This window comes from Macaca fascicularis, chromosome 10, assembly GCF_037993035.2.
Source record: "Macaca fascicularis isolate 582-1 chromosome 10, T2T-MFA8v1.1".
Lineage (NCBI taxonomy): Eukaryota > Metazoa > Chordata > Mammalia > Primates > Cercopithecidae > Macaca > Macaca fascicularis.
Window position 1 is genome coordinate 7661036 of NC_088384.1, and position 23399 is coordinate 7684434.

The following is a 23399-nucleotide window of genomic DNA, read 5'->3' on the forward strand; positions in this document are numbered from 1 at the left end:
TCTGAAAATGGGAGATTATATCAAAATGAAAAGCACCCGGGCAGGTGCTCTACCTGGGAAGAAAATGGCATGGGTAGAAGGACTCTCAAAAAAGAAAAGGTGGAGTCCAGGAGTTCAGGAGGCAGAGGAGAGGCTTGAGAGAACGAACTAGAGCCACGTGGCTGGTGAGAGGCAGGGTCTCGCTCTCTTGCCCAGGCTGGAGTCCCAGGAGTGGCCCTTCCCCACCTGGCTGTGGCCCCTCATCCTTGTGCCTCTGCTGTCTGGGGAACAGGCCACGATGCACATGACCCCTAGTGCCTCCTGGAGGCCACCATGCAAACATCAGCCCTCAGTCCCTATCACCAAACCATGGATGCCTGGTCACCCTTCCCTGCTTGGTGGTACCAAGCACCCGCCTTCCCAGACCTGCCCTCAGAAAACCCTGGGTTAGTGGAGGTTGGGTAGTGCCCTGGGCCTCAGTCAGGAGCCAGCGCTGCCCTATGTCCCTCCCCCAACAGGGGCCATTTCAACCTCCACACCCTCCCCTCACTCTCCAGGGTTGCAGGGCAAACACGTGGGTGCCCATTGTCTGACTGGGCAGAGCAGCAGGCCCTGAGGCCCCTGGTTGATTTTGTGCACCAGTCAAACCGGCGATTAACACCTGTTTCCCAGATTGGAGGAGGGAGCTTTTCTGGGGCTGGGACTGAATCCACTTACCTAAAATTCCCCAGACTTTAGCCAGGCTCCACATCGTGACAAGAATTTAAAAATATTAAGTGGTAATTAGCACGTACCAGGGACCCTGCTCAGTGTCTTATAGACACCAGTCATCCTTTTCAATCCCAAAGATTGATGAGGGCCGTCCTGCCACGTCTCCACTTGCAGAGGGGAAACTGAGGTGTGTGACACCCAGAGGTCTGTGAGTGATCAGTGAGCATGGCCAGGCCCCAAACATGATGTGTTCGGCCCGCTGTTCTACTGAGTGGAGTAATGGGGGGCTGAGGCAGGTGCTCTACCTGGGGAGAAAACATCGGGGCAGAGCGACTCACGGAAAGGAAAAGGTGGAGTCCAGGAGGCAGGGGAGGGGGCTTGGAGGGGACAAGCTAGAACCATGTGACTGGTGGGGAGGGGCTTTTTTTGTTGTTGTTGTTGTTTCCAAGATGGGGTCTTGCTTTGTTGCCCAGGTAGGAGTGCAGGATTGCAATCACGGCTCACTGCAGCCTGGAACTCCTGGGACCAGACAATCCTCCCGCCTCAGCCTTTCAAGCAGCTGGGACCACAGGTGTGCACCTGGTTAATTTTTACTTTTGTAGAGATGGGGTCTCGCTTTATTACCCAGACTGGTCTGGAACTCCTATTCTTGAGAATTTTCCCTATATTCATAAGGAATATTGGTTTTTAACTTTCTTTTTTTCTAATGTCTTTGTTTTTGGTATTAGAGTAATACTGGCCTCATACGATGTGTTGGGAAATGTTCCTTCTTCCTCTATTTTTCATAAGAGTTTGTGAAGGATTCATTGAATTTTTCTTTCTTTTTCTTTTATTGGGGGGCGGTACAGTCTTACTCTGTCACCCAGGCTGAAGAGCAGTGGTGAGATCTCAGCTCACTGCGACCTCTGCTTCCTGGTTCAAGTGATTCTCCTGCCTCAGCCTCCTGAGTAGCTGGGATTACAGGTGCGTAACACCATGCCTGGCTAATTTTTGTATTTTTAGTAGAGATGAGGTTTTGCCATGTTGGCTGGCTGGTCTTGAACTCCTGACCTCAGGTGATCCGCCCATCTCGGCCTCCCAAAGGGAAGGGAGTATAGACATGAGCCACCATGCCCAGCCCAAGGCTTATTTTTTAAGCTTTAAAAAATTGTTATGACATTTACCTGGTCAAGTACATGGATTGTAAATGAAATCACTTCCCCTTCACATGGGGAAGATTTTTTGCGGGTGAACAACCATGTAATCAGATCAACCTACAAGCATTTCCAGCATCCAGGAAGCCCCCAGGCCCCTCCCAGTCACCTCTCCCTGTAGCAGGGAGTTTGGGAGACCGAGAATGTCAGTGCAGGGCCCTAGGATGGACCCACCTGCTGCCCCCTATTGCCTTGAAGAACCTGCAAGGGGCCTCCAGTGCTCTGCGGAGGCAAACCCCACTTCCTTTTGGAGACACTTCTGTGCAAGGCTGGCTTCAGCGTGGCCCAGTACGTTTGGTTATGTTTGCTTTGGATTTAGGGAGGTGTCATAGAATTAGCATTGTTTCCACGAATGAGAAGCCCAGAGGCCTGGACAATATGACAAAGGACCAGGTGGACGAGGTGCATCTTCCTTGACACCAGCTCGCCCACAACTGTCCTGTGGATGGCCAGGTCAGGCAGACACAGAGAGGGTAGGAGACTTGCTGAGGGTCACACAGCCAGCAAGCCTGAACTCCTGACATCTTCCCTTGTAGGCTCCTGCCCTTTCTGCTACCTCCCAAGCCACCCCAGAAGTGAGCCTGCCTTGGCCTGGCTGGTGGTTCTGGGGCAGCTGCCCTGAGAAGATGCTGCTGCTGGGGAAGGCCGTGCTTCCAGACTCTTTCTGCTAGACTTGCCACCAGCCCCATCATTCTGGTGATGCCACCATCCAGGATCGTTTTCCCATTTGATGTTGACCAGTCATCTGGCCTGAGCTCTGTGCTGCCTGCTGTCTCTGGGGGGCCTCAGACACTCCACGCCAAAATGCAAGACCCAATTCCTGAAGTACCAAGTACACAGAAACCCAGCCTGGCTCCAGGCCTTATGCTTCCTCCCGCAGCCCCGCACTACCACCTGCCCTCACTGCCATGCCTGCTCCCTCCTGCTGGCTGGCTTCTCACGCCTCCCTACTCCTCCCTGCCTGGTGCCTATGCTCAGACTCTTCCCTCTGTGCCCATGCCCCTTTCTCCCCGTGGTGAAGCCTTGATCGACCTCCAAGGCCCTGCTCAAATGCTACTTTTTCTCCAAAACCTCCGGAACACGTCCCCGCTGAACTCCCAGCCCCTGAGCTCCTCCCTCCCTGAACTCACACTGGTGGTCCACTGCTCCAGGGAGCCTCAGCCTGCCTCCGGCACAGTCACGTCTATGGGTGAAGTGTTCCCGGCTGTGCCTGCTGTGACCTGGTTCCCTCCTGCAGCAGAGTCAGCCATGGTTTCTAATTGCCCCATGCAGCTGGGGCTGGGTCCTGCCCACAATGGAGATAGCCTGGGGTACCTGCCCCCAGGTAGGTGAGTCTGTGCAGGCCCACGATCTCTGAGGCAAGGATGCTGCCCTGGGTGTGGGATCAGCAAAGCCCGGTACCACCCACCTCTGTGGGAAGGGAGGCTGGGCTGGCCTGTCCCAGGGGTGCCTTCTGTACCCAGTGCCTACAGGCAGGCTGTCCTTCACTTCCGGGTCAAGGAAGGGGTGGGTGTGAAGCTAAGAGAAGCAGATCTCCCACCTCTTCCTCCGAAAATGACCCACCCAGGCCGTGGGCTGAGCATTCAGTCCACGAACATTGTGCTACACTTCTTCCAGGCAGAGATGGAGGACCTGGCCCTCAAGGAGCTCACATGAGAAAGCATTGATATATGCCATGTGATTAAAACAGTAACACAGGGATGGGCGCAGTGGCTCATGCCGGTAATCCCAGCACTTTAGGAGGCAGAGGTGGGCAGATCACCTGAGGCCAGGAGTTCAAGACCAGCCTGAGCAACATGGTAAAACCCTGTCTCTACCAAAAATACAAAAATTAACCAGGCATGGTGGTGTGTGCGTGTAGTCCCAGCTACTTGGGAGGCTGAGGCAGGATAATTGCTTGAACCTGGGAGGTGGTGGTTGCAGTGAGCCGAGATTGTGCCACTGTACTCCAGCCTGGGTGACAGAGTGAGACTCTGTCTCAAAATTAAATAAATAAATAACATAGTGGTTGCCATTGATTGTGTGCCACTTGATTACAACAATCACAGTAGTAGCCATTGTTTGTGTGCTTATCCAGTGCCGGGCGCTATTCCAAACATGTTACTTGCATTAGCTCTAATCCTTACCGGTCTTATGGAGTAAGTAGTGTTATTATCCCCACTTGATGGATGAGAAAACTGAGGCAAAGATCAGTTAAATTATCCAGGGTCACCAGCCAAGACATGCTGGAGCCAGAATTGGATCCCAGACAGCCCTAATCACTACAAACCCAAGTGCTTGGGGCTCCACGGTTTTTAAAACACTTTCCAATTGATTGGTCAGGGGAGCGGGGAGGAGGTGGGATGTTCAAGCAGAGGCTGTAGTGGTAGGTGAGGCTTGGAGAGCGGGTGAGCCAGGGCAAGGCGCAGTGATGCTGGCTGGAGCGTGGGGATGGTTGCTACAGGTGAGGGAACAATCCAGGTGGGAGCTTCCATGGTAAGGCTGAAGGTATGTAGTCATGGGGCAGAGACATGGGGAGACGCGCTGGGGCCTGCGGGAAGGCTTAGGAGCCGCCTCATCCAGGGAGAGAGGTGGAGAGAAGACTTGAGTGACAGCGCGGGGTCAGGACGAGGACGTGCCCAACCTCGGTGGCTTCCCTTTTCCTGGGTCCTAGGTTGCCCCCGTGCCCAGATCTGCCTGCAGCGTATTCAGTGGGAACTGAGTGGGCACCTGCCTGCATGGGACCAGTCACCCGGCAGGGCACAGAGATAGACACTGTCTATCACACTTGCGCCCTCCAGGGCTTTCCCAGGGCTCTATGCTGCCCCTTGTCTGGAATCCCCCTCCTTTGCAGACTCCATGCTAATCCCATGGGTCCCCTATAGAATCCTGGGCATGCCTGGCACATTCCCACCTCTATGCCTTGGCTTTCAAATACCCTCCTCCAATCTCTGCCTCCTCAATTCCTCCCTTCAAGGCCCTGCCTAAACTCCTCCTCCAGGCCAGTTTCCCTGACCTGCCTCCAGTGATCACCCTCCTCAGAATTCCTGCAGCCTGGGTGCCCTTTCAGGGATGAGGGCAGTGAGGGAAGGTCTGGGGTCCCACTCAAGGGGGCATAATGTAGGGAAAAGACTGGCTCCAGGGCCAGCCTGGGCTTCCCCCAGAGACTGGCAGGTCCCTGAATGGCAGCTCAGTGTCACAGCCCACAAGGCTCCAGCTGAATGTCTCTCCCTCCAAGGGAGGGATCCGCTTGTCCCTCAAACTCCATTTGTCAAGAATAAGTCCACTCCGGCTGTCTCACGGGCAAAGCCTCTGAGCCGGCGGTCCCAGCCTTTTGATCAACATTCCACAGGAAATTTTTCTCCTTGGCTAATGGGGGTGGGTCTTGGGTGTGCTCCAATTCCAGTGCCTACCTCCCATGGAGACGAATCAGCAGGCAGGCACCCCTCCACCTCCAAAGACCCACAGCCTGCCTGCTTCCTCTGGTGTTAATCTGGACAATTTACTCCTTTCACAAACCCTATGGTGCACCAGGCTCCGTACTGGGCACCGGATATGCAGAGGAGAGTCTGCGTTCTAGGTCAATAGAATGCTTTGTGCACACAGGGGTAAATTTTTTTTTCTAGTACTTGTGACCGATCAATTGCTTACCATTTCCCAAGTGTTCCTGAATTCACAGCAGCTCTTAGTCAGTCAGGAGTTTCTCAGTCAATGGATGTCAACATGACCACTGTCAAATGGCACCCCTGGGGCATTCTCGAAATGGTTGGTATGGGCTGACGTAGTTCAATTTCCCTGACTTACAGGTGGGGGAACCAGAACCCAGACCAAGGTAGTGACTTGCCCCAGGTCTCCTGGCAGAGTCCAGGATCCACGTACTCTGGAGTCTGGGGTCCAGGGTAGAGATTAAATCCTGGTGCGTTAGAAGCCAGGTGCACCCACCAGGATACAGAGAGGAGCTATAGGTCAATAAGGAGCAGGTTTGCCTGCTACCAAGGTCTAGGATATGCCAACCACCTCTTCTTTCTCCTGCTCTTCCTCTCCTTCCTCTTTCTTCTCTGAAGGCCTGGGCCATGTGACTTGTTGAGACCTCCTTATGTGTTTAAACCACAGCCTCTCCCCAGAAACAAAGATTTCCAGATAACTGTCCTCCTCCACTGCTCCCCACCACACTGGTGGTCCTCCTCGCTGATGGCCAAGGCGACCTGGCCTGCTGGGCTCTTAAAGATCCCGGCCCCAGGCCAGGCGCAGTGACTCATGCCTATAATCCCAGCACTTTGGGAGGCTGAGGCAGGTGGATCACCTGAGGTCAGGAGTTCGAGACCAGCCTGGCCAACATGGTGAAATCCCGTCTCTACTGAAAATACAAAATTAGCCGGACATGGTGGTATGTGCCTGTGGTCCCAGCTACTCAGGAGGCTGAGGCAGGAGAATCGCTTGAACCCGGGAAGCAGAGGTTGCAGTGATCACGCCATTGTACTCCAGCCTGGGCAACAAAGCAAGACTCCATCTCAAAAATAAAAAATAAAAAGATCTGGGTCCCAGCTTCAGCAGGGTCCCTCTTCTCTCCCCTCCTGCTCTGGTTTTTCCTCTGACATCTTGTATCACCATCTATGGATCCTGTTTCAGCATCTCCTTCTTTTCCTATCTGTCAATGTGCGTCAGTCAGATTTTCCCAGGGGTCGGTCCTGCCCTTTCTTTCCCTTTTTCTCTTTCATTTGGATATAATTTCACACTTGCTGAGAAGTTGCAAGAATGGTGCAAAACAAACAAACAACAAGCAAACAAATACTCATAATCCCTTTGCCCACATTCTCCAATCATTACCATTTTGCCATATTTGCTTTCTCCCTGTAGATGTACACATATAGATACAAAGATTTTTTTTTCTTAATTATTTGTGACGAGTTTGCAGATATCATGCCTCTTCGCTCCTCAATGGATCAGTGTATTTCCTAAGAGTGAGGGCTTTTTCTTACATAATCACAGTACTTTTTCTTTTTCTTTTTTTTTTTTTTTGAGACAGAGTCTCACTGCATGGCTCCGGCCGGTCTTGAACTCCTGGCCTCAAGTGATCCGCCTGCCTTGGACTCCCAAAGTGCTGGGATTACAAGTGTGAGCCACCATGTCTGGCCGGATGCAGCACTATAATTTAATTCACAGCTCATATTTCAATTTTGCCAATTGTCCCAATAATGTTATTTGTGGCTTGTTCTCTTCACCACCCCTGCCATCCCCAGCTGGGGTTGAATATAGCACGTGTATTCCATTACGTTGTGGTGTCAGAGTCTCCTTTAATCTGCCTTACTTTGTCTTTCATGATCTTAACTTTTTATTTTTTGGAGAGTACAGACAGGCAAGTTACTGGGTAGAATGTCCCCTAATTTACATTTATATTCCCTCATAATTATATTTGGTTATGGATTTTTGTCAAGACTACTACAGAGGTCGTGTTTATTAATTCCATATTGCTGCGGTAACAAATTACCACAAATTTAGTGGCTTAGAACAACACACATTTGTTATCTTACAGTTTGGGAGGTCAGAAGCCCAAAATGGGTTTCACTGGGCTAAAATCAGCGAGTGTCAGCAGAACTGCGTTCCTTCCGGAGGCTCAGGGGGAGAACCCATTTCCTTGCCTTTTAGAGACATTTCGTGTTCCCTGGTATGTGGCCCCTTCTCTGTCTCCAAAGACAGCACAGTAACATCTCTAATCTTTCTCCAAGTCCCAGACCCTCTGACGGTCTGTGGAAGGCCCCACTGTGTTTCCCTCACCCATTCCCCTCGCGGGGGTCGTCTATGACCACCACCCTGGCAATATCACCATCAGCCGTCTCTTCTGGGTCACCCTTGTGGATCTGTTGGAGGGTTTCTTGTGGGTACTTAATTTCATCTGCTGCCCCGCTTGATTTCCAGAACAACTGTCCAGGTGACAGGGTTGTGGGTGAGTTCTCTCAGAGGCTCTTTCTGGCTGCAGGAGTGCCTTGGCCTCTCCAGCATTCAGAATCCACCCCCTGCCACAGGCCAGTACACTGGTCCCTACTCACACACTTGGGGGACTGGGTGGCTGCTGCCAGCCAGGATCCCACTGTCTCTGCTGGAGGGCCCACCCTAGCGCTGGACAGTTGCTGGTGACTCTGTGTTTGAGGTTTGGAGGTGCAGGGTTCCATGAGAGCAGAAAGGCCTCTGTAGGTCCTCACATCCAAGTCTCCTCACATTGGGCTGAAAAAGTGCTGCCCGGAGAGAGCGAGGAGGCTGGGAAAACCCACATCGATGGAAGCTGGGGCTGGCCCCAAGACCTCGCTTTCCCCCAGGTCCCTCCCTGGAACCAGCACAGCTGCAGACTTAAGCCTGGTTTGACCCCAAAGACCAGATGTCCTGGGTCCGACTCTGCCACTTCCTGGCTGTCACCATGCTGGGCTGCGCCTCAGTTGTCTCATTTGCCTAATGAGGACTGGAATAACATCTGCCCAGACTACCAGAGATCAGGCAAGATTTGGTCCCACTCCCCTGCCGTGTCACTCAGAAATCTACGACCCGTTGCGCATCCGGGGCGGGCGCCTGGGGGCAGCGCCAGCGCATACACAGCGCGGGGGCACTTCTGGGGCACAACTGGCGCACACCTGGAGTGGGGGCTGATCGCGACCCGGGGACTTCATTGGCTGGGGCTCAGGTGACGCAACCCGGGGGTGGCGCAGGGAGCACCAGCCCCAGCCCGCCTCCCTCCAGAGCCCACATTTGGACCCAGCCCCGTCTAGGGCTGCATCCCGGCCCCATCCCCGGTCACGGAGTGACCCTTCCTCGTTCGGATCATCCCGCCCGGTCCACCTGCCATGGGCTTCTTAGAGGAGGAGGGCAGCTGGAACTTGTCCTTCGCCGGCGCCGGCTACCTGGGTCTCTACCACGTGGGCGCCACAGAGTGCCTGCGCCAGCGCGCCCCGCGCCTCCTCCAGGGCGCCCGCCGCATCTACGGTTCCTCGTCTGGGGCGCTCAACGCAGTCAGCCTCATCTGCGGCAAGTCGGTCGGTGAGTCTCGGACTGCGGGGGCGAAAAGGGGCGGGGACACCTTAACGGAAGCGAATTGAGCCCAGAGACGCCGGCGCCTGGCGCTGTGCTCTGCACCCTCTACCCTTGGCACGGCCCCATTTAATCCCATGAGAAATCCCAGGGCTGGGGACTAGGTGACCCCCATTTGCAGAGGAGGGATCGTGGCTCTGAGCCAGAAACTCAGTTTTCCAGGTCGGCTGGGGCAAAAAGTGAAAAGGTGAACGGATCATTTGAATCCGGGGCCGAGCCCAGAAATTCTGAGCTGGAGTGGGGAGAACCCCTCTCCCATTGCACCTAGGAGGGGGTGTGGGGCTGTGGAGGGGCTCGCAGGACCCCTGGGCGCTGAGGTCTCCCTTTCCCTGCACCCCCTGCAGACTTCTGCTGCTCTCACCTCCTGGGCATGGTTAAGCAGGTGGAGCGGCTGAGCCTAAGCATCCTGCATCCGGCCTACGCGCCCATCGAGCACATCAAGCGGCAGCTGCAGGACACTCTGCCCCCCGACGCCCACGTCCTGGCCTCCCAGCGTCTGGGCATCTCGCTCACCCGCTGGCCCGACGGCCGCAACTTCCTGGCCACTGACTTCGCCACCCGCGATGAGCTCATCCAGGTGGGCTGGGCGGGACCCAAGGCCTGGCTGGTGGGCGGCAGGCGGGCGGGCTCCATCTAGTCCAGAGTGACATCCAGGTACTTCCCCGGCAGACGTTTCTGCAGGGGCGGAAGGAGGGAGGGAGGGCGGACCTGTTTGTAGCTGAGGAAACTGAGGCCCAGAGAGGGTCGGCAGGGTGGGTCTGGAGACCTCCCAGGTTGCTGCACACAGAAGAGCCTGGCTGGGGCCAGTCACTGTTCTAGGCACTGTGGCTGTAACAGGGAGCAAAACAGACAGAAACCCTTGCCTCCCTGGGGCTTCTATGCTCATTGGTCGGGGGGGCAGGTGGTATCAATAATGAACTCATCTCCATGTAAGGAGGTCAGGAACAATCCAGTATTGAAATGGAATAGGATGAATAGGATGTCTAAAAAGGAGGCTTCACATACACCCTGACACTATTGACATTTGCCAAAAGTGTGCACGCTCAAGTGCAGGCACAGTGTGGCAACCAAAAATGTCTCTGACATTGTTAGTGTCCTGTGGGGGAGAAAGTCACTCCTAGTTGAGAACCACCAACCTAGAGCTTGCAAACTTTTGAATATAGGACTTTGTCTCATGGAAGCCTTGGAAGCATCCCAACTCTGTCTGGGAGGTGCAGAACCCATCTGGCTCTGACCAGATGGAGATGCAGGTGACAGTTTTGTCCCACAGATTGATAACAGTGACGGCAGCTAATGTGTACTGAGCACCTACTATGTGCCAGGTCCCATCCCAACTGCTACACAGGCAAGGATTCTGGGCCACTCTTTGGGGTCCCCATCTGGCTTCCTCAGGAGCTCGCACCTGACCTCCTTCCCTGCACACCCACAGAAAGAGGAGGTGGGTGTCGAGACAGAGGTGCTCCAATCCCTGCTTCCCTTGGAGAGCTTGGCTGGGAGGTGACGCCTCAGCTCCCTCATCTGGACGTGGGACTGATGACACCTCCTTTGCAGGCTGTTGGGATTAGAAACCGTGCACAGGGGAGGTTCTGAATGCAAGGAGCATGTACAGTTGTGTTCCCGCTGACTCTTCTCTTCCTAGGCCTTGGTCTGCACCTTATACTTCCCTTTCTACTGCGGGCTGATCCCCCCCGAGTTCAGAGGGGAGGTGAGTGCACTTTGGAACCCTGCTCTGTGCTCTGGGCAGCCTGGGGTGCACATTGTGGAGAGGTGTTCGGGTGGAGGAAACCAGCGCTCCCTGAGCACTTACTGTGTGCCAGGCCCTCCCCCTGCTCCTAGGGGGCGTTCAGCCTCCTGGGCTGGAGTGGCCCTGTGACTCAGGGACAGCTGGAGGGTCACCGGCTGCAGCCAGTGTGGGAGGCCCTCTGAGAGGGCAGCACCACCCACCTGCCCCCCACAAATTGCAGCGCTACATCGATGGGGCTCTGAGCAACAACTTGCCCTTTGCGGACTGCCCCTCCACCATCACGGTGTCCCCCTTCCATGGGACAGTGGACATCTGCCCCCAGAGCACCTCCCCCAACCTGCATGAGCTGAATGCCTTCAACGCCAGCTTCCAAATCTCCACCAAGAACTTCTTCCTGGGGTTCGTAAGCCTCATACCCCCCAGCCTCGAGGTAGGTCTGGCCCCGTGATGGTGTTAGAGGCTTGGCCATGGTCAAGGGTCCCGTGAGTCAGACTTTGTGTGCTCCTAACCCACACTGCCCCCTGAGCCTCAAGGCAGTTACAACGTATGTCCCCAGTCTCAAAGCCAAACACCTGAATCCTAATGGGGTTCAGTCGTGTCTTTACTGTTCTTGCCGCACTGAGCGATGAATGATGAGTGAGGACTGGCCCCAGGTCAATGGGACACACTCGTGCCAACTCTGCTGAGCTGGCCTTTGAGCAGGGCCTTTGCCTGTGCTCCTCTGGGCCAGGGTCTGTAGGCAGGTGCCGTTATCATTTCCATTTCTCAGGGGAGGATACTATGGCTGAGAGAGGTTAAGCAACTTGTTCAAAGTCACACAGCCTGGAAGCAGCAAAACCAGGATTCGACCTTCAGTTGGCTCAGGCCCATGCTCTTGACCACTGTCCTTGACTGTGGCCAAATTGACCAACCACTGTGGAGGCAAGGCACAAATGCAAAGAAAAAAATAAAGGAAGGGGTTTTTACCCCTTGGTATTCCTGGAAAATAGATAATTTGACAACTATTGAAATACACTCCTCCTGGCCGGGCGCGGTGGCTCAACGCCTATAATCCCAGCACTTTGGGAGGCCGAGGCTCTCAGATCACTTAAGGTCAAGAGTTTGAGACCAGCCTGGCCAACATGGTGCAACTCCATCTCTACTAAAAATACAAAAATTAGCTGGGCGTGGTGGCGCATGCCTGTAATTCCAGCTACTCAGGAAGCTGAAGCAGGACAATTGCTTGAACCTGGGAGGTGGAGGTTGCAGTGAGCCGAGATCGTGCCATTACACTATAGCATGGGTGACAGAGTGAGACTCCATCTCAAAAACAAACAAACAAAAAACAAAAAAAGAAAGAAAGAAACACACACACACACACACACACATATACACACACACTCCTCTGCCCCAACCACATCCTGGCTCTTCCCTGTCCCTTCTACCTCTCGGGTTTGTGTAGTGCTTTCTAAGTCACGAGACAAGGTCATGTTCATTTACTCTGGTATTCCCCACACCCCTGGGTGGGCAGGAAACCCCAGCTGCATTTTCTAGATAAGGAAGCTGAGGCACTCAGAGAGTTAGCACTGCCATGCTAAAGTCTCACAGCAAGGACGTGAGGGGGACAGCACCCTTTGCCACCAGTGGGGCTTTAATCAGACAGGCAGGTGGGGCTCCTGGTTCCTCAGCCCACCTCAGTCTTGTCCTGGAAGTGAACATCAAAGGAGCAAAGGGAACCCCCATCCACTGCCCTAGAAGAAGCCAAAGTCCCAGCCATCCCAGGCCTTGTTATCCCATTTTCCAGAGGCAGAAACTGAGGCAAGAGAGGGGAAAGACTGGGGCAAGAGCAGCCAGGGTGTCTCAGAGGGGAGATGCAATGGGCCTGCAGGGACAGAACTAGATCTATCTGCAGGCTTCTGGCCCCTCCTGCCCAGTGCTGGTCCACAGGGGTCCCTGAGCCCAGCTGAATGGTCACTTGGGGAGAATAGGCTGGGCTGGGACTATCTCCAGTTAAAGATAAGTCCCTGGCCTGTGACATCTGCTCAAGGGGCAGGTCCAGGCCTTGCCCATCCCACCCTTGCCCTGTGTGTTGGCAGGTGGTGGCCGACAACTGCAGACAAGGCTACCTGGATGCCCTGAGGTTCCTGGAGAGACGTGGTAGGTGGCAGTCCCACAGTGGCTGGGGATCGTGTCCCACATGGTGCCAGGTGGACCCTGCCTCTTGGGCCTTTGAGCTGCTAGGGACCTGGGCTCACTCACTCTTGTCCTCAGCATCTGCTCTGTGCTGGGCCTGAGCTGAGTACTGGGGACTCAGAGAAGAATCACATACAAGTTCCACTGTTGAGCAGCCCGCAGCCTGGTGCAGGGGGACAGACCCAGAGAGAGACAACCCAGGGAGATGGGGGCAAGGATGGTGGGATGATCAAGGCTGTGGGAGTCCAGAGGAGGCACTGGACTCAGTCTGGGGGTTGAGGGTAGGTAAGGAGGGCTTCCTGGAGGCAGTGACAGATAAGCTGGTTTTGACTAGTTCATTATGAAGACACCGGCAAAGATGAAGATTCCAGCAAAAGAAGAGGGCATTCTAGGCAGAGGGAAAAACAAGAGAGAAGGGACAGAGGCAGGCACCTTGAGGGCACGTAACTCAATATGGCAGGAGGTGTGTGTGTGTGTGTGTGTGTGTGTGTGTGTGTTCATGGGGCAGTGGGTGTGCCAGAGAGGTCTGGGCTGGAGAGTCTGAACATCATCCACAGGACAGTGCTCTTCAAACTAGCGGAGTAGACGTTCAGATGCAGGCTGCCTGGCTCCCGAACTCATGTGCTCAAGTCCTATGTTGCAACCAAAAACACACAATCAGGAAGCATTTGCTGAGCGCTTTATATGTGCCCAGATGTGAGCTTAAGCTTTATGTATTTATCTTGTTTAATTCTCAGGCAATCATATAAGGCAGGTCTTACTTTTCCTTTTTTACAGAGAAGAAAACTGAGGCAAAAGGCATTGGGTCACATAGCTTGCAGGTGGTGGAGCCAGAATTGGAACTCTGGATTGTGTCTTTGGGGTCTGGGCTCTGATGAGCCACTTGAAAGTGGGCAGGGAGTAGGGCAGAGCAGGGCCAGGGGAAGGCAGAAGGGAGTCATCCGGAATAAGCCATGCATCCATCCCCCAGCACAGTGGATCCCCAGAACGGGGTTTGGGCCCTGAGGGATGTGGGCAGCATGGGGCGCCTTGGGGAGGCTCAGATGCCTGACTTATCCTCTCCCTTCCCTGATCCAGGACTCACCAAGGAGCCGGTGCTATGGACACTGGTGTCTAAGGAACCCCCAGCCCCGGCTGATGGAAACTGGGATGCTGGCTGTGACCAATGCCCGAAGAGCGGCCTGTCTCTCAACTGGCAAGTGCCCCACGTGCAAGTCAAGGACATACCCAACTTTGAGCAGCTCTCGCCAGAGCTGGAGGCTGGTAGGGACTCTTCCTGCATTTGCTTACCTACCAGGGCCCTGCACTCAGGGGACCAGGTTCAGGAACCCTGCCTTGAAGGCACTCGTGGTCTGGAAGAGGACAGGACTCATTTACTGAGCACCTACTAAATGCCAGGTGTGGTACTATGGGCTTTTTACATGTGGCATCATTCATTTCTTCCTACAACCCTGGGCCTAAGCATTATTCGTACCCACTTCACTGATGAGGAAACCAAACCTCAGAGAAAGGAAGGGACTCATCAAGGGCTCAGAGCCTGCAGCTAGGGGATTTGAACCCAAGCCTGTGCCTGCAAAAGCCAGGTCTTTGCCCACTGCCCCGGAAAGGGCAGGAGTGTCGACAGACATAGGAGAGGCACACACAGAGGGTTTTGGATTCTCCAGATGGAAATGAACTCATTTCATCCTTCCAACAACCATCTGAGGATAGTACAGAACTATCCTCATTGTAAAGACGAGGAAACCATAGCACAGAAAAGTTAAGCGACTTGCCCAAGGTCACACAGTAGCAAATGGCAGAACCAGGGGTTCTACTCAGAACCACTTAGTCTACTCTCCTGCTCTGTGACTAAATGTCACAACTGCAACAACAGGAAAGTAGAGGGTCCTACAGGCACATGTAATGATGGTGGGGGGTGAGTTTGAGCAGCATCTGAGTGAAACTGGAAAGGAGATGTTGGCCAGGCCAAGAGGCAAAAGAGCATCGGGGAGAGGGCCTGGCACACACAAAGGTCCTGGGGTTGGTGAGGGAGAGCCAGGAGGTCCCTGTGGCTGCAGCATGAGTGGCAGGCAGCAGAGGTGAGCTTGGGAGGCTGGCAGGGTGGGCAGGTGTCCTCGAAAGCTGTGGGAGAAGGGAGTGAGGCGGACGGGAGGGGGTGGTGGACCCAAAGAGGCTGAAGGGGTGGGAGGCTGGGAGGAGAGTGATGGTGGTCGAGGCCAGATCAGGGAGAGTGGGGTGGCAAGGGGACGAGGAGGGGGCCCCTTTTCATGCCGGGAGACCACACAAGGATATGCAGAAAAGGGCGTGGACCTGTGCCCAGCCCCTGAGGTCCAAGCTTGGGATTGTGGAACCCGGCAGTGTCCCTGCAGCCACACGGGGGCACCAGAGAGCTGCCTTGGGTGGAGCACCAACTCCTGGGTGCTGCGCCCTCCCCAGCTGGGGAGGGAATTGTGAATCTCATCTCTAATCCTCACCTGCCTGCCCAGGGAGGAACGTCCTGCCAGGACCCCCAGTTTACAGAGAAGGAAGCTAGGACTCGTCCTAGGACACTCGACAGGTGGATGTGGAGCAGGGTGTCTGGCCTGTGCTACCTGTGAATCTTCAAATGCCCTGTCTCCAGAGGGCAGCAGCCAGAGTGGACGTGGTGGCCAGAGCTGTGGCCTGGGCTATGTCTGGAAGCTGGGGTTTGGGCTCTGGCTCCATTCCAGCCCAGATGCTGGTCCCTTCCACTCTGGTCAGGTCAGTGAATAGAGGACCCAAGAAACGGTTGCTGCGGTCACAGCTGTGGCTGTGGTTATTAATAACACTGTTGTGTTACTGTTATTGAGAGACTGTGGTGAGAGCATCTGTCCCAGCCTGGCAGGCCACAGACTTTCCAGAGGGGCAGGAGAGGTAGAAAGAGCTCAGGAGCCTGAGAGTCCTCAAGTCCATCCTGGCCCTGCCACTTCCTGTTGATGGTCCTTAGGCAAGTCACTTCTCCACTCTGAACCTCAGTCTCTTCATCTATGAGAGGGCATACACCACTTGTCTCATGACAATGAAAGTGCATAGCTACCTGCTGGCCCGTGGTGCGGGGTGGCTCCGTGTTGTTTCTTCATCTGCAGAAGGTGGAGGGGGTGCAGTCTCTTACTGTGTGAGATGGGGGCGCTCAGGCTGCCGGTCCACAGACTCCAGGTGGGCAGGGCCATGCTGGGGCTTCTCTTGCAGCACTGAAGAAAGCATGTATGAGGGACCCCAGCCCATGGGCCCGCTTCTGGCGCTCGGGGCCTGGACAGGTGCTGACGTACATGTTGCTACCCTGCACGCTGCCCTTTGAGTACGTCTACTTCCGCAGCAGAAGGTAAGGCTCAGCCAGGGGGCCTGGGAAGGGCCTGGCTTGTGGCGGAGACTGGTGCCCATGGCAGGAGGGGCAGCTGGCACACTGGGTGGGCAGGGCTGGGCGGGGTGGGGGGAGCCCGGCTGCTGTCTCCACACTGTGTGGTGTTGGCTGAATGACTCACAGCCTCTGTGATCTCCTCTGCAAAACGAGACTGGTGGGGAAGGGGCATGGTGGGTACGATTGGAAGCTGGAGTCCTCCTGGTCTTCCCCCTGGACCCTACACTGTCTCCGTGACCTCTGACCATTGCTCCACCCATCAGAATCTCAGGTTGGCTTTGTGGCTGGGGCTGGGTCTCTTCAGTCTCAGGCTGGTTGTGTGGCTGGGCCCGAGTCTCTTGACCTTTCTGGGCTACAGATTTCTCTTCTCTTCTCTTCTCATTTTTCTTTTCTTTCTTTCTTTCTTTCTTTCTTTCTTTCTTTCTTTCTTTCTTTCTTTCTTTCTTTCTTTCTTTTTCTTTTTCTTTCTTTCTTTCTTTCTTCTTTTTTTTTTGACGGAATCTTACTCTATTGCCCAGGTTGGAGTGCAGTGGCGTGATCTCGGCTCATTGCAACCTCTGCCTCCTGGGTTCAAGCAGTTCTCCTGCCTCAGCCTCCTAAGTAGCTGGGACCACAGGCGCACACCGCCACGCTCGGCTAATTTTTTTGTATTTTAGTAGAGACAGGATTTCACCTTGTTGTGCGGGCTGGTCACGAACTCCTGAGCTCAGGCAGTCTGCCCATCTCGGCCTCCCAGAGTGCTGGGATGACAGGCATGAGCCCACCACTACAGGTTCCTTTTCTGTAGAACGAGCCCCTTCCAAGTCAGGCCAGCTGTGGTTAGGCCCTCAGTAACATTCTAACTTGCTGGTTAATGTGTCCCTCTGTGTCAGTTGTTCATTCATTCCACCAGCAGTTGCTGAGGATCTCTCAGGGGCCAAGGCCTGGCTGTGGGCCATGGAAGCAGCCCTGACCCAGACCCAGCTCCTGGCCTGGTAGAGCTCCCGACCTACAAATTATCACACACTCCCCTGTAACTACAGCTCCACCTAGAGGTTCCCTGGGAGAGGCCTACACTAGCTTCCAACTGCACAGCTCAATCTAGGGACTCTCTGGCCAGGGAAGGCTGCCCGGAGGAGATAACTCAGGCTATACTCTGAAGGATGAGTCAGCGTTCCACCAGGCAAAGAGGACAAGAATGTTCTAGGCAGATGGAACAGCATGTGCAAAGGTCCAGGGGCGGGAGGTAGAAAGGCCTGTTCGAGGAGCAGGAAGGAAGGCCAGTAAAGCTGGAGCCTCGGCTTTACTGCCGTAGAATACGAGGCAGAGGAGGCTGGTGGGGCAGGTGCACAGAGCTCTGCAGCCGGCTTAGCTAGTCTTTGTCCAGAGAGTGGTGGAAAGGCTGGGAAGGGTTTGAGCAGGGAGGTGGCATGGGGAGATGTGTAGTGTTTAAAATTCTCTCTTCTCCGGAAGGTCTGTGACGGTGAGCCACAGGTGTCTGTCCTGCTCAATGTTGAGTTAATGCATGGGTCAGTCCTGCTGTTTAAATTGCCAGTGGGCCAAAGCCAGGAGAGAGCTTTCTACCGACAGATTCTCCTTACGCTGAGCTGTTTATAGAAACCACGAGTTGAAATCCAAAAGTATAAATGTAAAGTCCAACCTTTTCAGTTAAAAACAAATTCATTGTGTGATCCCCAAAGGGGAGCCTGCCCAGACTACAGAGAAGTTCACTCTTGGTATTTTTCACAATACATATGTTCAACAACGTAGGTTGCATTAATAGAGGCAGGTGGTACAGAACAAGGGAGGTGACAGTCCGGCTTATATCTTGCCATCACACCACCCTCTCTGGACTGCATGCCTAGTTTGAACTCTGGTGTAGGGGCCCCTCCAAGGGTGCTGTGGTGCAGGTTGGGGCCCTGCAGTGGCCAGTGTCTGAGGTGCCTGGCCAGAGCTTTCTCAGGCCTGGCCCTATAGGACTGTGGCCCTGCGGACAGACTCATGCTCTCTCCCCTCTGTGCTGGGATAAGACGCAGTTCCGAGGACCCTGAATCTGGGGCTGGCTCCATCATGGAGGCAGTGGGGACCCACGGGGACATCTTGAGCAAAAGGGGGCTCTGTCAGCTGTGTTTTTGGAGGGCCAGCAGCTTCTGAGAGGAGAGTGGACAAAGGGGTTTGGGGTGGGGAGGGCAGGGGCTGGCCTGGAGAGAAGAGAGAGAAATGGATGGAGATAAGGAGGACATTAGGAACTACGGGTGAGGTGACTGTCCTAATTTGACAGGTGAAGAAACGGAGGCCCAGACAGGTTCCCTGACCTGTGCAGGTTACCCAGCTGATGGGCAGGGAAGCTGGGCTGTACCCTCAAGCCAGCCTGACCCCAAAGGCCCACTCTCTCCCTACCTGTGCTTCCCACTTGTTTCCTCGGGAGTCAAGGACCCTAAGGCCTGGCCACCTCTGCCAAGTTCAGAGTCCATTTCGGATCATTCCAACCCTGCAGGTGCCCCTGTGGCTCTGACTGGCTCTGCAACAGTGGTCGACACTGCTGACACTTCTTCCCCCAACCTGGGCAGCCCTCAGGTGCAGGGACCCCTGGCTCTGGTCTGTGGGGAGGGTGGGCTCGGTGGGGCCACACCCCAGGCTCACCTGGGCAAAGCTGACCTGCCCCTTCCTCCAGGTTGGTGGCGTGGCTGCCCGATGTGCCGGCGGACTTGTGGTGGATGCAGGGCCTGCTGAGGAGCGTGGCCCTTGAGGTTTTCTCCAGGACCAAGGCCCAGCTCCTTGGGACCATCAGGTGAGGTGGGCAGAGGGCAGGGACGGAGAGGGGTGGCTGTGCTGGGGGGAACGCACCAGCTGCTTCCCTGGACCCTGGGCAGGCTGTCCATGCCATCTGCCTGCCTACCTGCTTACCCGCATCCCTCTGGCCTACTCATGCAGCCGTTGGCACATGTGTTGGTCACTGCTGTGCCCCCGACCTGTGCTAGACGCTCTATGACAGTCACCTTGGTCAGTCCACATGACCTGCCGGGGGCAGTCACTGGGCCGCCCATGGGACAGGTGCCTCTTGCAGCTTCACCAGCTCCCTGCCAGTCCTCCTGCCATTGTTCCAGACGTCCCCACGTGACCTCGGACGAGGCTGGCCCTGTGTGTGGCCTGGCCTGGTCCCTCTCCTCTGACCGGCCCTCTAGACTTGGGGGGTCTCCTGCGGCCCTCCCCCATGCACTCGACAGCTATCTGTTTAGCAGGACATCAGTGCAGTTCTCTGGGGAGTGGCCATCCCAAGACCTCACTGACACTTCCAGCTCAGCCACATTGAGGGCCACAGGTCCTCCTTCAGAGCAGGGTCTGGGGGAAGAGTGACCTGGGCTCACCATGGCTGCGCCTGCACCCACATGGTTTCACCTACCCTTCCCAAGCCCCAGGCACTTATCCGTGGCTTCTGCTCCCCTCCACAGCCCTCCGGACACTGGCGTCCTGGAAACAAGCCCCCTCCAACCCCAGATAGCTCCTTATATGGAGGAGCTCAGGCCCACCCATCAGGCCTGAGGGGGCTGAGCTGGGCCAGCCCAGTGATTGGTGTCCCTTGATTCCTGCTCTGGCCTTTGTCCTGTGTGCCCACATCTGCCCCAGCAGGAAGAGGCCCTGCCAATCTCCATGGAGACCCTGCAGCTTGGAGCCAGTTCCCTGGGGCGCAGCCTGTCAGCATGTCCCCGGTCACTGTGTACCCAGGTCACCTGCCCTACAGGAAGGAGAGAAAGGAGGATAGCCACAGAGACATGTCTTATTTCCAGAATTTCCATGGGGGGCTAGGAGGACAGCATTGCTGGGGAGACGGGCTCCTGTTCTGCCGTGGAGCTGCCCACGGAGGACCTCACAGAAGACGGGGAAAGTGCCTGATGCCCACGTCAGAGACCAGAGGAGCCAATCGAGATGATGGGGTGGGGGTGCTCCCCCTCAGACTCTTTCTCAGTCCTGTAGTGGCCCTTGGGGGTGAACCCCGGGATCTACCCCACTGAGGAAACCTTGACTTCTGACTTCCTATCAGGTCCAGAGGGTAGAAGGCCCTGGCAGGAAGTGGGAGGAAGAGGAGAGGGGGGGTCCGGGTCTTTTCAGGATCCCAGCTGTGTGTGCTTCTGTTGGGCCCAGTGGCCCTTGCTGCCCCTACAGCCTCATTCCTTCAGGTTTGTGACGTAGCTGTGCCTCTACCTCAGGCAGAGAGGATGCCAGGGACACCAGGCCTCTGGCCTCTCCACGAGTCACTGCTCTTCCCATTGGCAGAGCGGGACCCATGCTGTGCCCCTGGCCAGGCCCTAAGGAAATGCTCAGTGTCAGTGGAGATGGGGAGGTTGGTGACATGGAGGCGTGAGTGAGAACAGGAAGCAAAGGAATACACATGGGAACTAAAGAGAAAATGACCAGCCTGGGCAGCATAGTGAGACCCCATTTCTAAAAAAAAATAATACAAACTTAGCTGGGCATGGTGGTGCATGCCTGTAGTCCTGGCTACTTGAGAGGCTAAGGTTGGAGGATCATTTGAGCCCAGGAGGTCAAGGCTGCAGTGAACCATGATCACGCCACTGCACCCCAGCCCAGGAAACAAAGGGAGCCCCTGTCTCTAAATAAATAAATAAATAAATAAATAAATAAATAGACAATGAACCACTCATTCATTCTTTCATTCATTTATTCAGCTTATGCTTAGTGAGCTATAGGCCCTGGGGACACAGCCTTGAAGAAACCTTACATTCTGGTGGGAGTGCGGGAGCAGACGCTGAACAGCAAATGGGAAAATGTGAATATGAGATTTTTCCAGGAGCAGTGGGTCCATGAAGAAAACAAAATTGGGTGAGAGTGGGGCAGGGTGGGGGTGAAAGCAACATTGGCCCGGGTGGCCCAGGAAGGCCTTCCTGAGGAGGTGACAGCTGAGCTGAGACTGAGGATGAGATGCTGGGTTTTGCAGGTGGAGGCAATGGCAGGTGCAAAGGCTCTGGGGTGAGACTGAAGGAGGGAAGGGCCCGCAGTGAGTGGGTGTTGAGGGAGTGGGGCAGGCAGGGGCTGGGTCAGGAGGGCACTGTCGGGGCGTGGCGAGGGGCATGGATTTGGGGAGCAAATGTGAGAGAAGGGAGCGAGTGGAGGAAAGGAGGACCCAGGGCTGTGGTGGAATTGGAAAAGAAGGAGGAAGGGGCAGACGGTGAGCATGCAGGAGGCTATCCCCTTCCCTCCAGGACCCCCTGGGTCTGAGCAGGCCTCTGCCCCTCTGGTCGTCTCCTGGGTGGGGGTAGGCACGGACGCTGTCCCTGCCTCAGAAAAAGGCTGTCCCACTTGGAGCCAGGTGGTCCATGGCTCGCACACCACTGTCTGCAGAGCTGGGATGCTCTATGCACTGTCTCCACCCTCAGAAGCTGGGTTTGGGATTTCCTCCCCTGGTGGAGAGGGGAAACCTGGCCACCTGGGTCACCAGGTGAAGGATTTAGAGGACTTTAGGAATATTCTTGCTCCCTGCCCTTTGTCCGTTGTCACAGACACAGGCCTCCATGTTCACAGGAACTCAGCCTCCCTTGATTACCCCTCCCTTGTCAGTTCCTTACATAGTGGGGACTTTGACCTGTGCTTTGCCTCCATTGCTTTCCTTTGTGACTTAGACCAGGGAAAGATAGTTGGCCCCTCCCACCTCACTCTCCATCACCCTCCGTTGCCAAGCAGGGTGCGGGGAAATGTTTCTGGCTCAGATGGTTGAATATCTCAATTGCTTACAACATTCTGCTCTGAAAACGTCTCTTTGATCTCTATTATTTGTGGCTCATGCATCAAAGTTATCTGCTGGCAACTTGACAATGGCAGAGACCATTCACCAGCATCCCTGGCAGGACTTCATTGTTTTTAAGCACTTCCCTGGTTTCTATCTTATTTAACTCTTGGATATTTGCTCATGTGGTGTTAAAATCCAACTGCCTGCGGCTTCCCCATGGATCCCAGCTCTGCACCCTGGATCCACAGACTCTGCTTGCTCTGCCTGCCTGGAGAGAGGGGCTAAATGATATTGATCTTCTGAGGCCACTCTTCTCCACAGTGAACAGCTCACACCTTACAACCACTCCTCAGGGACATCGCCAATCCAGTGATGTGTTCAGGGAGCTCCAGTCCCACACCCCGAGTTTGTTCACAACCTTCTGGGAGCATGGAGTCCAGCAGTGCCCCAGAGGTGATATGGCCAGTACTGTTTCTAAATTGTCTTTCAGCTCCCACCTCCTGACCACTGCCTCTATTAATGTAGCCTCAGAATGAATGAGCTTGACCTTGCTTATAGAGCCATCATCTACCATTGGTGTCATGCCCTTCCTGGAGCCTAGAGGTGGCCCAGCTGACAGCCTAGGAACTGACCCAGGTCAGAATCCCCAACTTGTTACCAGGATCCTCCTGACACAGCCCCACATTATGGAGCGGAAAAGAGATCCTGGGCTCTGAATTCAGGCTGACCTGGGTTCGAGTCCCGTCTCTACAAGTCAGCATTGATGTGACACAGGGAAATTCCTCACCTCTCAAGGCCTCAGTCCACTCTTGGATAGAATGGAGATGATAACACACGCCTTATGGAATATTTACTTGATAAAATTAAGTGCTCATGGTCGGGCACAGTGGCTCACGCCTGTAATCCCAGCACTTTGGGAGGCCAAGGCAGGCAGACCACTTGAGGTCAGGAGTACAAGACCAGCTTGGCCAACACAGTGAAACCCCGTCTCTACTAAAACTATAAAAACTAGCCAGGCATGGTGGCGGGTGCCTGTAGTCCCAGCTACTCAGGAGGCTGAGGCACAAGAATTTCTTGAACCCGGGAGGTGGAGGTTGCAGCGGGCTGAGATTGCACTACTGCACTCTAGCCTGGGCAACAGAGTGAGACTCCGTCTAAAAAATAAATAAACAAATACATACATATACATACATACATACATACATAGATAAATAAATAAATAAATAAAGTGCTTACTGCAGACTATATCAAATGACCTTGATGACTGTTCAGAAAGGGGCAGTGGGGAGTGAAGGTGTGTTAATTACATTTTACAGTGTGCTGGGCACCAGACTGGGTGTGTCACCCACCAGGGGCCTCCTGTGAGCCTCACATCAGCCCCTGGGTGGTGAGTAGTCCAGGCAAAACACAGAGGAGTTGCCACTGGAGTCCAGACTTGTGCGA

At 54.8% G+C, this 23399-nt stretch overlaps 1 protein-coding gene across 2 annotated transcripts; it reads left to right on the forward strand.

Moving 5' to 3' along the window:
* Nucleotides 1-8596: 8596 nt before the first annotated feature.
* On the forward strand, nucleotides 8597-20845 carry PNPLA5 (patatin like domain 5, triacylglycerol lipase). Of its 2 annotated transcripts, XM_005567053.4 has the most exons (9): nucleotides 8597-8888; nucleotides 9284-9516; nucleotides 10579-10644; nucleotides 10904-11113; nucleotides 12759-12819; nucleotides 13933-14118; nucleotides 16063-16195; nucleotides 18885-19001; nucleotides 19663-20845. In XM_005567053.4, the coding sequence occupies exons 1-9, from the start codon at nucleotides 8696-8698 to the stop codon at nucleotides 19751-19753; spliced, it is 1290 nt and encodes a 429-aa protein (XP_005567110.2). In that variant the 5' UTR covers nucleotides 8597-8695; the 3' UTR covers nucleotides 19754-20845. The 2 variants fall into 2 exon arrangements, with proteins under 2 accessions (XP_005567110.2, XP_065378100.1); XM_065522028.1 differs by lacking the exons at nucleotides 8597-8888; nucleotides 9284-9516 and having other exon boundaries at nucleotides 9705-10648; nucleotides 10927-11113.
* Nucleotides 20846-23399: the final 2554 nt, after the last annotated feature.